The sequence below is a fragment of the Zootoca vivipara genome, chromosome 3, assembly GCF_965207765.1.
Source record: "Zootoca vivipara chromosome 3, rZooViv2.hap1.1, whole genome shotgun sequence".
In the NCBI taxonomy this organism is placed as follows: domain Eukaryota; kingdom Metazoa; phylum Chordata; class Lepidosauria; order Squamata; family Lacertidae; genus Zootoca; species Zootoca vivipara.
The window spans coordinates 76,798,649-76,815,746 of NC_142586.1; the positions used below are offsets into that span (position 1 = coordinate 76,798,649).

Genomic DNA, 17,098 nt, shown 5'->3' on the forward strand with positions numbered 1-17,098 from the left:
CAAAACGGGAAGAGGGACGATGGTATATGACATTCTCCAAACACCAATTGTGACGAACCTTTTCCTGGTACACTCAAATCACTCACGGTAAGTACTTGAAAGATGCAGAGTCCTTATAACTAAGATTGTATTATAAATTTAAAGGAAACCATGAAGTCTAATTATATGAAAGATAACTATATTCATTGTGCTGCAAAACTCTTTGCTGTATTATGAACAGTAGGGGAGAAATGAGATCTGCCAATTAACGAGATTACAGATGTCATTGCTCTTGCCAATCTGTGAATAAGGATTCTTGTGATGCTCTGCCAAACAAGATCTACTACACTACAATATTTGGAAATGAATATTAGCATAGAAGGATAGGCAAACTCATAAAAGTATTTCATGGAAGTATCAGCACACCCAAACTAGAGTTCCAGATATTCAGATACTTCCTTCTCTGCGTTCAGAAATCCACCTAATCTTAGCAGTGGCAGACTGTAATGCCAACACAGATCAGTAATATTATTACCCCTTGCCAGAGCTTAAGATTTGGAGCACATATAATATACTTATACGGTAGTTTACCTACTGGAAGCACTTCAGCAAGACCTTATGAAGTCAGTACCCCCCTGGTCTACAGATGCTGGTCACATCCACACCATATATTTAAAGCACATGGCTTCCCCCAAAGAATCCTGGGAACTGTACTTTGTTAAAAGTGCTTGGAATTGTAGCTCTGTGAGGGGTAGAATGCAGTTCGCAGAATCCTTTGGAGAAAGTTAACTGCTTTAAATGTATGATGTGGATGTCACTCTTGTGTTACTCTCCTTTGGCTCAGTGATTCTACTCATCACTACCCCATTGGAGTGAAAGTTGGTTGGAGAAGACCTTTAAAAGAAAAGGTGAAGACAGAACCAGTTTCTGAAACAAAGCTCCAGTTCCTATATGAGGCAACATCTAAGCTTAGCCCTCATGCACTACTCAGCCTAAGTCCTGCATAGAATTGCCCTTATGTTGCTTCTTCTCTGCTGAGGTCAGTGTTTGCATGAAAATACTTCAGTGAGAATCTGATCTATCGAGTCCTTCTCCTCAGTTTCTGCCAACGTACAGGAGAACACTCTCAAAGTGGTGCACCAGTGTAGTTTGGCACACCAGCCGGGATTACACATAACTTGAGTCTAGGATCGAATAGCTGTTGGTGGGACCACTCTAATATGGGCACTTACTGGCATATGTTCAGGGCTGTCATTTCAATTCTGTTTTCTGGGATCAAGGGTTGAGGAACATTATATCAACAACTAGTAAATAGACAATTAAAGACCCAAAGTTACACCCAACTGTTCAATTCTTTAACTATATTCCTCCTACTCACAAGACTACCTATCTTTAACAGAAGGCTGGAGGATGCCTTGAAGAATACACTGGACATGTGGAATAAAAAGACTGTATATTGTTTTCTCGGAGAAGCTAACTCACGAATATAAGGCACCAAGGGTTCTGCTGCACCACAAGATTTTGTGGCTGTAAGGGGGCCTTTTTTACTTATATGAACACTCACATGATGAATCACTTCATTCCAGCCAAGTACACAATTTACATATTCATCTTCATTCATATAACGAGGACCAACCTTCCATATCAATTACTTAAATAAATAACAGAATACAGATATTATGGGTTGAAATTGGGTGTTGGGTATTTTGCTGAACTTCAATCTACAGTGCACTTCTTTTTCCTCGGCTAGTTACTTTTCTCAAAACAGTGTAACTTTATAATTACTTTGTGTCTGTCCCAATAGTCTTTTCAAAAAACAACATTTTGATTACTTCTCTTTTTTTTACCTTGAGATCACGGTACACAATCTTTCCAGAATGCAGATAGTCCAAAGCAGAAACAATTTCTGCGCCATAGAAGCGTGTGCGATCCTCAGAGAACACCCGCTCTCTCGACAAATGGAAAAACAGCTGCAGGGTAAACAGCAGGGACAGGATTGCAATAATTACTGATTTAGTGGGGGAAATTAACAGAAACATAAAACACCTCTCATCACCATATTGTGATGATAGATAGTGTACTCTCAGTGGACACTCAGCACTCTTAGACAGCAGCTGGCTTATCTTTTCCAGGTTTCCAAGGGGAAAAAACGAGCTGTTAAATCAGCATTTTAATCAATATACCAATCTTGTTTAAGGCATTCTGCTTGCTACCCATTTAACCTTCAGTTACCAGAGGAAAAAAGTGCATCATCATCATTCTCTAATTTTTTTCTTCCCCTGCCCCCCCCTCCATTTTTTATTTTTAAGCAATGAAGTCACTGGGACTATTTACTATGCATACACATAACTCCAAGGTACTACAGTACAGAGCTTTCCAAACTGTGTGTTGTGACATGTTACTGTGTCGGCTGCAGTGTGTAGGTGCATCACACAAATACTCCCCGTGCTCCTTCTGGGGCTGGAAAGGGTTAGTTTAACCTCCAGTTTGCTAGTAAAACTGAATTACTGTGTCACAAAATGATGCATGTCCAAAAAGTGTGTCACCAACCTGAAAAGTTTGGAAAGCTTGGTATATTGCAGGTACAGTAAATTAATCCAGTTTATTTCTTAAGTATGGTTATAAAAGTTCCCAGGAACACTCAGAAACTATTTTCATCAGCCTAATCATGTGAAGTTAATATTTTCTTTCAGACAATGCAAATCCGGTATAGCATTGTATCTGCACCAACACTAGCCCTAGTTTACAATACCTAGGGTTAGCAAAACCAACTTCACTATATTCTATTGCAGAGCATTGAAGGGAGTGATGAGTATGGAAGTAAGAGCCAGACACTGAAGACTGAAACTTGCAAGTTTCCTCCAGATGAAATTTCATGTTCTGACAGTTGATTCCTGTCTGCAAGTAGACTATTTCTAGTACAAACAACTAACAATCACTCTCCCTCACACAGAGACAAAATATTTACTTTAAGAGAAGCATCTACGCCTAAAGTGGTGGCAAAACTGTCTGACAAAATTGAGAAAAATCAAAAGTAAAGTATGAAGAGAAGCAAAATGATGTTTTATTATTTCCAAAACCAATCTTCAGTAGCTCAATATTTTTTGAGACTTGGCCACTGAGATGCAAGGAAGAAAAGTTTGTAACGACTTTTTTGTGTGTGCCATGTAGCAATAATTCAAGACACTATTTATTTATGGAAAAACTCCCTCAGAACTAGCAGACTAATGCAATCTGCCTCCTATAAATGCCCACTGGACACTTAATATTGCTGCATGTACAGCTCTTAGGGAAGGCTGTTGATTCGGAGAAGATTCACAAGTAGGAGGGGACTGGCATAAGGAGAAGTGCACTTGGCCAGGGAGGGGCCTGGATCTCCCCTTTAAACTTCTAGCAGGTGATATATAATGAACCAAGAGCACAAGAAGAGCCCTGCTGAATCACACCAAAGGTTCACCTAGCATTCTGTTCTTGTGGTGGTCTATGAGAAAACAATATACAGGACATAGAGCAGAAACATGATCTCCAGCAACTGACATTCAGAGGTATACTGCCTCTGATACTGGATATAAAACAGCCATCATGCCTAGCAGCTAAAACGAATGCTTTCGTGGTTTTAACAAAGGAATACATGAACAAAGGAAAAAATGAAGATCTGTAATTCAAGGGTGTGTGTGAATCATAACTGCACCACAAACCACATTGTCTGACTTACCTCTCCTCCATTGACGTATTCCATCACAAAACACAAACGGTCCTTTGTCTGGAATGAGTATTTCAAAGACTTAAAGAATAAACAAACAAAAAATGCAGTTATGAATAGCTTTCAGAACATTTAGTTGCATCTTTTTATTTAATTCATGTGCAGCACAACTGGATATCTTTCTGATAAGACGTAAGCCACACTGTGATCAAGGACTTATTCCTAGCTAAGATGTTCAATGATGTCAGTGGAATGAACTAACCACAATGGGACTTGCCATTCCTCTCCTCCCCCACCCCAAAGTCGCCCCATGTACTCCAGAGTGTTGGAGGGCTCTCTGAAGCAAATTTTGGTGGGGACTGCGGGGTGGGGGAGGGCATGTCTGCTTATATGGTGGTGGGTATCAACCTCAAAAAGCATAGTATTGTAGAAATAAGGTGCATAAAAGCATAACCTCTTTTGGCAAGAAAGAGTATTCAACTGAAAACCAAGTTCAATCAAAAGAATTTTTTTTTGTAACATGAAAATTTCAAGAACAAAGACAGTATTAATAGTTTTTGCACCATAGACTCCCTTACAGCTTAGGATAAGTTAGATGAATGAGTTGGGGGGAAAGGGAAAAAAGTAACACAATTGTACCCTTTGAAACATTTAAAAGAATGATGGGGGAAATGTAATTTGTACATTCTATATCCTATCTCAAAATGTATAGTTCTTGTGACTAATGCAATATTAATCTATTATAAGATCAAACAGAAGCTACCCAAACATGTATCAGGATGTAAAGGAGGGTCCCATTACTGCTTCTATTTCCTTTTTAAATAAACATGTCACAATTTATGAAGTTGATAAGAGCTGATGTCCTCCATCTGTTTAGTCCAGCACCATCATGTGGACATTAACACCGGTAATTGGCAAATCTTCAAAACATAGCTGGTGATGCAAATACTTCAAGACCAAAAATGTCTTGGGTCCTGGCAATGGATGGGTTTACCAAAGGAACTGACATCAACATGGCAAATCATCAGGCTCCAGAGTACTTTTTGGCTGTACTTATCAGGGTTCTGTATATGTCCTGTTTACATAGATCTTTTAGAATACTGGCTGGCATTAACTGGTGGCTATTATTTGTTACTTAGAGAAAGACTTTCTAGATAGACTAGAGTCACTACCTATACAAGTCTGGAAATTCTTCAGAAACGAAGTAATTTTTAAATGATATGAATATTTAACAGTTTCTATATTTACCAATACCAATACTTGTGAAAAATTAGGTAGTGAAAACACCAGCTAACACTGAAGAGAGGAATTCATCTGACACAAATATGAGAAACATAATTTTTGAAAAAACTCTTCTCTTATACTGTAAGTACAAGAGGCTGACAAACCTGGTGGACAGTAAAACAGAAAAAGGGGTCTGAATATATCACCTCCTTCTACCCCTAAGAATCAAAACAAAAGTCAAATAGGAAGTTGGCAGAGAAGACAAGGTTCTGTTCTACAATATTTACTTGTTCCTCCCAGTGGTATTAAGATTGATTTCAGATCTTACATAAAGATGAACTGCAACACAAATGTTGCTTTCACTGTCTCTGAAACAGCGAGTTTAAGAGATGAACCATGTTCCAATATCTCAGGCAAAAGTCAAACATGACCCCAAAGAAGGGATTGAAACAGTACTATACTGATGACAGGCACCTGTAACTTTTCCCTCTTGTTATATAGCTTTACACTTAAAATCATAATTTATACTCACCGTCAAAAAAGGATGTCTAGTGTTTTTCAGTACTCTGCTTTCTGTAAGTGTGTGAGCCACTTCATCCTAAAGGGTAAAAAAAAATGTAATTGTAGTAATGAATATTTGAAACAAATATATTTGTACAACTACAATACTTAAGTGAACAGTATCTTTGCAAGGTAGGAGGATGAGGGGAAAACCAGAACGGGTGAAGGCTACACAATTTTTTCCCTATTAGAAGACACAACTGTGACAGTAGGAGTGCCTTTAAGTTTAGTTAGGTGCTAAGTATTTGTCCTCAATATCTATGCAAGGGAGGAGGATGGGGAGAAAATCAAAATAACTGGGCCACCTATGCCACCTCTCTAACCCCCTAGGTAGCCCCACCCAGATATGGAGTCCATCAGCCACCATCACTTGCGTGTCGAGACCCCGAGACCACGCCGAAACGATCAGATCTGTCAGGCAGGAGAGAAAAAACTGAGGGGACTGCTCCTGCCTCCCAGAGTTCTTTGCTCTCCTGCCTCCATCACACAAAGAGTGAGGTTACCCAACCCACTTGGGTCATCAGCAACCGTCTCAAATTAAATTATTTTCAGCACACAGGTATATTTACAAGTAATAGTGTATTAAATATAGAAGTGTACCTTTGCAATAATAACTTCTTTTTTCAAAATCTTCATAGCATAGTATTTTCCACTTGCCTTCTCTCGAACCAAAATAACTTTGCCAAACGTGCCCTTGCCAAGTAGTTTTAAGTAATCAAAATCATTCATTGTCTGTATGGAGCACAAGACTAGGAATTAATAGGATTTACACCTTGCAGATGTTGTATTCATTAAAATGCTGCTGTCCTGCCATGAAACACCACAATTACCAAGAAAAAGGCACAAGTTCCAAACAGAAAAAACCCTGTTTTAAGGTCACATTTTGTTTCAAGAACGACCGATATGTATGGACAGTTGTTTGCACCCGGGAGATGTGCCCATGTATGAAATGTCAGTGATCCTATATTCCATAAGTGACTATACATTACACATAAGATTAATTATTAGCTTTGACTGACTGTTGTTGATGCCAGTTTTAAAATGATTATGAACTGCAGAGGAGCCAAGGGACGCAGAAATATGACAGCTCACTAAGCTTTCTTTAACACCATAATGCTGCTGGCTTTGAAGCTCCACATGGGCAGATTTTTTGAATGTACATGGTCTGCTGATCATATACCATGCCAGTCACAGACTGCAGCATAATGGCAACAATCAGCTTGTTTATTTTGAGTACAGAGTTTGCAAATTGTTTGTTTTATCTGTTAAAAGAGAACAAAAATAAAATTTCAGCAATCTAAACAAGGCCTTAGAAAATCAAAACATCAGTACACAAACCTTGTTTGCTATAAGAAGTTTCACAACAGAAAGAGGGATTTTATTATGGAATAATCTCATTGAAGAAAAAGCTTCCAAAAAAAGGAAGGGGGACAGCTTTGGCAACTAAGGATTGATTAAAATATGTTTCCCTGTTGGTGGCTAGGTGGGAAAGAGGACAGCGTTACTGAATCTTTAATATTTGTAAAGAAGAGGGAATTTCAGCAAGTTGTAGCTTGTCATGAGCTCAAATCACCTCTTCTACAAAACAAGTTGTAGGAGCACTGTCCTTTTTCTTGCACCTGACCATCTTGGGTGGAACTTGGGACATTTTAGTTATAGGTTGGGCATAAATGATAGCTTTCCAAATATTTGAAAGTTAACTATTGTTTGGAACCTTAGTAACTGGAATACCAAGTGTAACAAACTCCTTTGAGTGCAACAGTGCCACCTAGAGTGTCAGGAATTTTGCATGCCCACAAAGAACCCTGAACAGACAGCTATACACTATTTTGTTTCCGAATATATATCCTCAAATTTAATCATCTTTTTTTGTTTAAAGAGAAATATCTCACTAAAACACATATTAAGAATGCATAGTAGTTAAAGCTACTCCTTGTATTCTATGGAAGTTTCCTAAGGTTTTGTTAAGTTCTGTTCCTGTGGGCTTTCGGAAAGTAAGTCCAAAGTTCATCTCTTTGTTTATTTTTCCTACAGCAAAAGAGCTCTCATCAGTAGGGCTCAGAAATTTTCCAAGCAGCTGAACAGCCTAGGGCAAGGGAACCCAAGATGGTGCCCTACAGAAGTTGTTGGACTACTTCTATCATCATTACTACCATGTAATTAATTTCTCAATAACAGGCCTAGAGAAGCATGGGTTATATCTCACTAAGCTATACTCAGGGTAGACCCACAGAAATCAATAGTCCTGAGTGCTCACTGGAAGGACAGATCGTGAAGCTGAGGCTCCAATACTTTGGCCACCTCATGAGAAGAGAAGAATCCTTGGAAAAGACCCTGATATTGGGAAAGATTGAGGGCACTAGGAGAAGGGGACGACAGAGGACAAGATGGTTGGACAGTGTTCTCGAAGCTACGAACATGAGTTTGACCAAACTGTGGGAGGCAGTGCAAGACAGGAGTGCCTGGCGTGCTATGGTCCATGGGGTCACGAAGAGTTGGACACGACTAAACGACAAAACAACAACAACAAAGTAATAATGCCCACTGAAACACAGCACCCTGTCTACATGGCTCCATTGTACCAAAATAATAATGCAGATGCAAACAAAATAGAACCAAGAGCTATAGGTGGACTCACACATGGTTCAGGGGTGGCTTGTCTCTTTGCTTCAATGCCACAAGCATGGCGATGGGATAGCAAACAACAGAACCACCTGATCTCCTATGCACTATTTGATGCCACAATAGGCAAAAGAATGGGGGGGGGAGATTCTTGATACTTAAAAACGCATTTGAAAGGAAAAGCTTTGAAGTAAAATCATATTAATGATGATAAATCAATTTTTTATTTAACTTAAATAAATACTTTGTTTCCTGTACAGATTTATTCTTTGGAACAGAGCACTTGTCTTTCTTTGTTTCATAATCTGATTATGTTCTTCACATAAGAGTACCATCTGCTACAAGAATCACTGGTCTTAGACATAGAAATATGTGACAAAGCTAATGTATAACATTAACTATGTACAACAATCAATGATATTAAGATATTAAAATGGATGGGAGAATAGATGTTCAATCATGGTATCCAACAAAATATAGGCATGTTTAAGGGGGTATGCTCAATTTAGAAGAGGCTGAGTCAGAGCAAACAGGAACTAAACAGGAAAAACTAAGAGTCTTGCAGAATTGTGGGTTTTTGAGGGAATTTTTATCAACACCTTTTGCAAGTGTCATAGGAGGCACTGGTGGGCACACCACACTGGAAACCCTTGAATATACTATGATATAATATTAACAACTAAAATCATTTTAGTCAAGTTGTTCAGCGTATCAATTAATAATAATAAAAGTGTTACCAGTAAATGTTTGCTTTCATGTTATCCTGTGAATTACCCTGAGACCTGTGGGCATAGGGCAATATATAAATTTAATAAATAAGAAATAATAATAAAAGAGTTTGGGAGGTTAAAAAGTCAAGGAAAATACAAGCAATATTATTCTTTAATATAATACAGACCTGAATTAACTCTGAATAACTCCTCGCCTTGACAAATACAATCAGCCCCTTCCTTACTATCATTTAGGCAGGCACTAAAATGTTTTTATTCATTACTGGTTTTAGTAAAGGTGCCTAAGAAGGCTCTCTTTTTAGTAGGATAATTGGCTGATGGAAATGAATTAAAAGATTTGAAAGGTTTCACCACTGCTATTATTACTAGCATATACTTTGAGATTTATTAGTGGCTGGGGAAACCCAGCCAGATGGGCGGGGTATAAATAATAAATTGTTGCTGCTGTTGCTGTTGTTTTAAACCGTTTTTACATAGTATAAGCTGAATAAGATGATATTTTGAACGGTGACATAAATTCATATGATTTAAAAAATGTCTTTGTTGTCTACTATTAATACCTGCTGAATATTAAGACAGCCTACATGAAAGGTTTTGTGTTAGGAACACCTGAAACAGTATTTATTGGTCTTAAAAGAAGTATATTTGACACTGATTACATTTTGGCTTCTGAAAATTGTTTTCCATCTGCAGTTTGTATTGTTTGGCAAGTTTTCAGCTAGCTGTCACATTTCAACATCTGTAGCAAAACATTTCATATCAGCTCTAAATATAATATTGCACTTGCGGTATGATACAATTTATGAACACCTTACAGTCAAGACACTACAGGTACCGCGAAGTCCAAAATATGCCAAGTGTAATCTATGGAAATGACCCACAAATGTTACAGTGCTGCATTGATGAGACTGTCCTTAGTACAGGCAGCTGTGCCCCAAAATAGCTCAGGGATGCATAGCCATGTGACCATTGCCAAACAGCTAAGAGGTCTCAACCATGGGCTTGTGGCCTTTTGTGGGGAAACACTGCAACTGATTACAGCAGTCTTGGAGGCTGCTTGGTCACTGGAAGGTAAGGGTCAATCCACTGAAATGGCAATCCTTTTCAGAATCAATACAATATATTTTAATAGTACAGTTCTCTGTTTGAATAAGTAATACTTTACACAAAGAAAGCGTATTTTTAGTTGCCAGGCATACAGATCTTTAAATTTACTGGTATTTTAACAGTTACAATAACAAGAATGACAATATCATGAACAAAGCATCATTTGTCATTGTGTCTGATATGGAATGGCAATTTAGAATGACAATGGCACAATGCAGCCATTTGAGTTTCTGGAATTTGAGCTTTCCAAATTTATCATCATGAAATTCACAAAATTACTGGAGAACTGAGGTCACCACAAATTACAACCTGAAATATGCCAATGCAGTAAGACTGCACTTTTAAAATGTAGGAAGGAATCTCCAATTACCTTCCTTTTATGGTGGGTTGTGGAAGCATCCATCTCCTCCTCTCCTATATTATCAATCTGTGAGGTTGGACTACAGTTCATTCTTTCTTCTTCCTGCCTCTGAAGCCTGTCTGCTACTGCTTGGATGGCTTCTGTCCATTCTTCCCTATCAAAAATAAGTCAGTTTTATTAATAAATACATTTCATAATTATACAACTAAAAGGGGCATGAGGGAATACATACATAAACCGCGTAAAATATGGAAAAAATGGAGGGCAATCAAATCACCTACTGCATTTGCCTTTCCTTTATACATTGCACCCTGTGCTCAGGTATTTCCTTTTGTGCTGACTTTGCATAGTCAGATTTCCCATGATCAGAAAGCTGTGCCCATGAGAGAGCTACATGCTTAACAGCAGATGTAAAGAATCAATTGGACTAAATACCACATATTCAAAGATCTACAGCAAAATACTATTTCATAAGAATTGAATGGTATTACAAATGTCTGTGTATCTGTCCAATCTTTTAAGCTATGTTGGAGCTTTGTGCTCAGGACAAATGATCTACAATATCCTTTAAAGGCATGCTCTTTACCTAAAAGCTTTTCTGAAATTAAAAAAAAACAGACCTGCAATATCCTGATACTATATAGTTTATATAAAAATTATTAGTAGTATTGATTAAATTTCTATACTGCCCCTCATCTGAAGATCACAATGTGGTTTGCAATATAAAATCACAGAAACACATACTATAACAAACAAAAACAATAATACACTCAAAAACATCTTTATTCCCTCCTCCTTAAGATACCCCTGCTCAGTAGCTGGTAGAGAGGGGTGGGATCAATTCTTCCTCCCCACTCTGGGCATAGAGCATTGGATAAGTTGTCATAGGCACACATCAGACCCTTCCACAGCACTCCTGCTGAGGAAATCACTGGCTGGATACTGTAAGGTAGTAGCATACTACAAAAAAACATAGATTTTTCATGCTTTGTCAAGCTAGGTCAGCTATTTCCTAGTGAATACTACTGAAGCGAATCACCCCGTTTCATGCTTGGACAGGCAACTATATTCACTTAACAGAGGAAGTGAAGTAACTAGGAGAATCAGTATTTGCTCTAAGTAGTACAGGGACCTTGGAAAGTGTGTCAATTAATTGATGATACTGGAATTTTTCTTCTGACTAATATATTTAGAATCAAGGTATAAGAACAATTAGAATACATTTAATTTATGAATACACCAATAAAGTTAGGGATAAAGCTAAATGTAGAGAACAAATCAATACACAATTTAGCAACCAGTGGTTACCAGAACTCAATTGACAATGCAAAATACATCAGAACTGAACATTAATAAATTACAATAAATCACAAACTTGCAATCAACATCAACCACTATATCTTCCTGTATGTTGATACTTTATACTTACAGGGTAGAACACACCTTTTTAATTAAATAAACTATGTATTAATAATACACAAGACTGAAATATTATAAAGCCAACTAAAAATGTTTTAAAAACATTAAAGATGCCATCCATGAATTTGAAATATTTTGTCTATACTTATTCACATCTTTTGAGAGAAATGCACACAAAGTCTAAAAGTGTCACACAACACTAGAAGTTGCAGCAAATCATTTCCTTATAGAAGTCTGCCTATATAACAAGAAATCTTTGATAAGAAGAAACACTTTCATTCATTTCTTACCGTTCTTCTGGCGTATCTACGTGAAATGTCCTTTCTATCACAGTGGTCCATTGAAGACATCGGATAATAAATGTGTTTGGTTTTGGTCTCTCTGTTTTCATTAGCTGGCATTCTAGGAGGGGAAAACATTTTTAAGATGCTGCTTTTTATATTATGGGGATATGAACTAGTTTGTTCCAAGTACATATACTTTTTATATCAATCCAACATTTACAGTTATATTACACATTAGTACTTAAGGCTGCATTACTAGAATGAATGATACAAGGAGGGAGCTGCAGCTCATGATAGGAAAAGAGGTAGTAAGGGAACTTTAAATTAATTCAAATCTACAGGGCCTGGTGAGCTGTGGCCAAGGGATGTACTCTCTTACAGATGTAATCTCATAGCCTCTGACTATAAACATATTAGAAAACAGGTGAGGTCCCTGCTAGGTTGGTTGTAGTGAAACAACTCTAATGGTGTGGTGAATTTCAGAGCTCAATTCAAAATGCTACTCTTAACCTTTGAAATTCTACATGGCTTAGGAACCACGTATCTGTTGCACTTTCTTCTTCAATCTGCTAAACCATTTAGATCATCCCAAGTCTTTCTCTGCATGTCCCTACAGCATGGAAGGTAGCAACTGGAGAGTCTTTTCTGTGGTAGCTCCTCACCTTTGGAATGCCCTTTCCAAGGATGCCCACCTAGAGATCTCATTACTGTCATTTATGTACCAGACAAAAACATTTATGTTGTTCCAGGCTTCTAAGCACTGCTATCATAAGCATTATTTAAGTTAGAACAGTTTGAGTTTATCAGCTGTTGCTGTTTTAATTTGCTGTATTAGTTTGATTTTACCAGCTGTTGCTGTTTTAATTTGCTGTATTAGTTTGTATGCATTGTTGTTTTCTTTAATTGTACATTTTGTTTCTCACTACTCTGTTAGCCACCCATGGAGCATAAATCTATGTTGAAGGTGACATGTATCAAATAAATAAATAAATAAATAAATAAACCCACTCAGTTACTTTGTATTGCTCTATGGATAAATAGAATGATCAAATTTTCATATACATGCATGTTAAAACTCACTAAGTTCATCTTCTTAAGCCCTTCTCCTGCTGTCCCCTATCAGAGAGCTTTGGAGAGTGGCAACAAAGGAAAGGGCATTTTTCAATCAGAGCCCTTCATCTATGGCAGTGGTGGCCAACTCCCAAGAGACTGCGATCTACTCACAAAGTTAAAAACTGGCAGTGATCTACCCCCTTTTTTGGTTAAAGTTGTTGAGCTTTTTTAAGGAAGGAAAGCCCTGTTTTGGGGGGTTCCGGATAAAAGTTGTAGAGCTTTTTTTTGGGGGGGGGGACAAAACTTATTGAGCTTCTTTGGGGGAGCCAGCGATCTACCAGTGATCTACCACAGACATCCAGTGATCTACCAGTAGATCACAATCTACCTGTTGGACACGCCTGATCTATGGATGCTCTTCCCAGCAAGAGCTGTCTTGTGCTGACATTAGCATACTTTCACCACCAAGTTAATATGTATCTCTTCTCCCAAGCTTTTGATTATGATAATCATGCTTAATAATGTTTGAACTTGAATTCTTATGCATCCAAAGCATGGGGCTCCATCTTTGAGCTAGATGTCTTCCCCTTAAATAAACAAAGCTATGAAGGACTATTATAATATTCTTTATTAATAAATGAAAACTGTATAGACCTATAGAAAAAGAATCTTGGAAAATAATGAAATGTACAAAATGTATTAATCTGGCGATCGGTACTGGCTCAGAATGTTCAAGCCATTGCTGGGTCACTACCAAGTGAACACTACAATCATCTCCTCTTCAAGTTTTCTGCTATACATAAACAAATATAATTAAAAAGATGAATCTCAATTAAAAAACAGTTGGAACTCTAGAGTATCACTGAAAAAGATGAGCAAGCCAATAAAAACAGGCAGGCCCAGCATGATAGTTATCTACAACCAAGAAATATGGATCATTATTTCACATCTTTCATTCTATGTATTATTCAAGACAATTGCAGTCATAAGAGTTTTAAGAATTTAATAACTGGAGTTATCAAACATTGTCACAATAATAAATAGGAGTGTGATGTTAGCAAAATATTCCAAATCTGAAAAGTTTCCCCTTTTCTTTTCCATGGCCAAGATGGTGAACATTATTTTAAAATTAAAAAATTCCTTCAGTAGCACCTTAAAGACCAACTAAGTTTATATTTTGGTATGAGCTTTCGTGTGCATGCACACTTCTTCAGATACACTAGAAACAGAAGTGTCAGACCCTATATATATACAGAGGGTGGGGGGGTGGGTGGGAATGGGTGGTGGGCTGATGGGAGTGGTAAACCTGTAGATGGCTGTTAATGGCTGCTGATGGCTGCAATTAGTCCTGGGCTGATTGCACCACCCTCTGTATATATATAGGGTCTGACACTTCTGTTTCTAGTGTATCTGAAGAAGTGTGCATGCACACGAAAGCTCATACCAAAATATAAACTTAGTTGGTCTTTAAGGTGCTACTGAAGGAATTTTTTTATTTTGCTTCGACTCAGACCAACACGGCTACCTACCTGTAACTAGAATTATTTTAAAAGTTTTCTGAACCACTGGGATCATTTCTATAACATGAAACAACTGTTTTGTCTTAGATGCAACATTAAACCATAATTTAGCACCAAAAAAATGAGGTTTATGCTTGTGTGCTCCCACCTGCCCATCTTGCTATGGCATATCTCCACCCACACTTTAGAACTAAAAACACAAGTTTAAGCCTGGCCTGGCTAAATTATACTTTAAAATATCCAGAGTTTCCTAAATTTGGACACAAAAAGGGCTCTGGATAGCTTAAAAGTAGAAGCTTCTAATCTATTGTGACCATGCCAAAGGAGGAGAGGCTCACGCATTTAGCACTAAACCATGGTTTAGAATTATGTGTTAAAATGCCCAGTGATTTTCCTTACCACATCCGTAAAACGTCTGGCACACTCAAAAATATTGTAATATTGCAACTATTGGCTCGAAACAAAAACTGCACGTCTCTAAATGACACGGTTATGTTAAACTCTCCTGAACAGCTCTTAACTACAAGCTGTATATCAAAACATTTTGTTTATCTTACACCATTCTGAACCACAGATGACAAAGTTTGCTTGAAGCTGTAATTACTCTGTAAAGCTGGGAAGCCAATTAGACGGCCTAAAACCTGCCAGTTCCAAAAAAAAGCTACCAAAAAAACATATCATCTGTTCAGAAATTATTAAAAGTTTAAAGTTTGAATTGTTAAATGTTTAACTATTTAACCTCCAGCAGTTTTCCCCATTAAGGACACTTAATGTCCTCCATTAAGGACATTTAATAATTTAAAGAGTTTTTTATTAACAGTTCTCCACATGGTTAAGAACAGTCCATTTCAAGAACCAATATATATACAATATGATGCTCTCCTAAGGCCAAAACTACACATTACATTTGTCAGCTGCCAAAAGGCTACCGTAATGGTTAATTACCTTCACTCCCTCTGTAAGATAACTTACCTAGGTCTTGACATCATGGAAATGCTCATTTCCCTGACAGCAGCAGCCAAGAATGTTCAGTGGGATCAAAGAAGCACACATCAAGATGTTATGGAGGGGGAAATTAAACATGGTTGCTGCATTTGGCAGCTACCACACATTTCATGTAATGTGTAGCTCTGGCCTAAGTGAAGCTTACTAAATGCATACGTCCAGTTCAACAATTTTAGGCATTCTATGGGGATGTCAATTCATGGTAAATATTTGAAATTATCCTCATCTTAATGAGCAATTCTACAGCGCAGTTAAGTCCCAAAAGTGATGTCTACAACTGCAAGGGAAGTGTAACTTGTATGCTTGCTCAACCCAAAGAAACTTTGCTTGCACTCATTTTCCAAGGCCCCTCCTACTATGATTCCTTGGGCATTTTTATCAAGTCATTTATACACTGCATTTCTGCTCTCAAAAGGAAACCCAGGGTGTTCACAACAATAAAACACTTAAACAAATACACAAGCAGGTGAGTATTTTTAGAAAATTCTAAATCCTGTCAGCATCCTTCTAAACTCTTTAGGGAGAGAGAGACACAATATATGCACTGGCTTCTAAAGTTTCTACAGATAAAAAAGGGGGCAGGGCAGAATTATACAGTTCAACTGCTTCTGTAGCTGAGGAAGTGTCAGCAAACACAGCTATATTGGTATATGATTTGTTAAAAAGTTTTGAACTACAAAACATACTGCATTAACATGCTAACACATGTTAAATAGAAGCAATAAAAATAAATAATAATAGCAATGAAGTTATGTTTCCTCATGGCTCACTGGAAGTTATTATTTCCATGATTAGGTATCGTTACTGACCTAGTACTTAAATATTGTTTTATTTTGCAATATCGGTTATGCATTATGGTGCGTTTTCAAACTAAGAGCACCACATATAAAATTCTCATTTGCAAAATCTACTAAGTTTCTGAAACATTACTGCATTATTAATGGGGACTGATATGACCATATTCTTGGTTTTGTGTGCAAGGAATATTAAAATTTTTACTGGCGGAATGTTCTGTGTGGATTCTTTCAAGAAAAGTGCATGGGTGTGACATTTTTTGTCTTGTCATTTTGGAGGCTTACTTGACTTGTAATCAAAATAAATAAAATGAGAGGTGAGTGACATTCCCCAAATATCCCATTTGAAGTGGAAATTCAGTAAGAGTATTCCCTACATGATGGCATGTACAACATCATAACATCTTGATCATAAGATAAGATATCTTTATTGTCATTGTCCCCTTGCGGGAACAACGAAATTACTCGGTTGCTACATCCACTCCGATAAAGCATTCCGCATAATCCAAAATTATAAAAACCTAATTAAAAACAGTAAATATAATACAAAATAACAAGTAAAATAAGATGACTTCAAAGTCCAGGCTTTCCATTTAAGGCCAAAATCGCTCTAGAGAAGAAACTGTTCCTGAGACGGCTCGTTCTTGCCTGCATAGTTCTATATCTCCGTCCCGATGGCAGGAGCTGAAAGAAATGGTGACCAGGGTGCGTTGGATCTCTTGATATATCTAGTGC

At 37.5% G+C, this 17,098-nt stretch overlaps 1 protein-coding gene across 3 annotated transcripts in view; it reads right to left on the reverse strand.

Moving 5' to 3' along the window:
- Nucleotides 1–17,098, reverse strand: part of AKT3 (AKT serine/threonine kinase 3) — a 94,346-nt gene that overhangs the window by 22,162 nt on the left and 55,086 nt on the right. For all 3 annotated transcript variants that reach the window (XM_035108351.3, XM_035108349.3, XM_035108350.3), the window contains exons 4-9: nucleotides 11,998–12,109; nucleotides 10,298–10,442; nucleotides 6,068–6,199; nucleotides 5,439–5,504; nucleotides 3,695–3,763; nucleotides 1,827–1,949 (exon numbers count right to left, since the gene is read on the reverse strand). In XM_035108351.3, coding sequence (XP_034964242.1) covers nucleotides 1,827–1,949; nucleotides 3,695–3,763; nucleotides 5,439–5,504; nucleotides 6,068–6,199; nucleotides 10,298–10,442; nucleotides 11,998–12,109 — 647 coding nt within the window. The remainder of the gene's footprint in view (nucleotides 1–1,826; nucleotides 1,950–3,694; nucleotides 3,764–5,438; nucleotides 5,505–6,067; nucleotides 6,200–10,297; nucleotides 10,443–11,997; nucleotides 12,110–17,098) is intronic.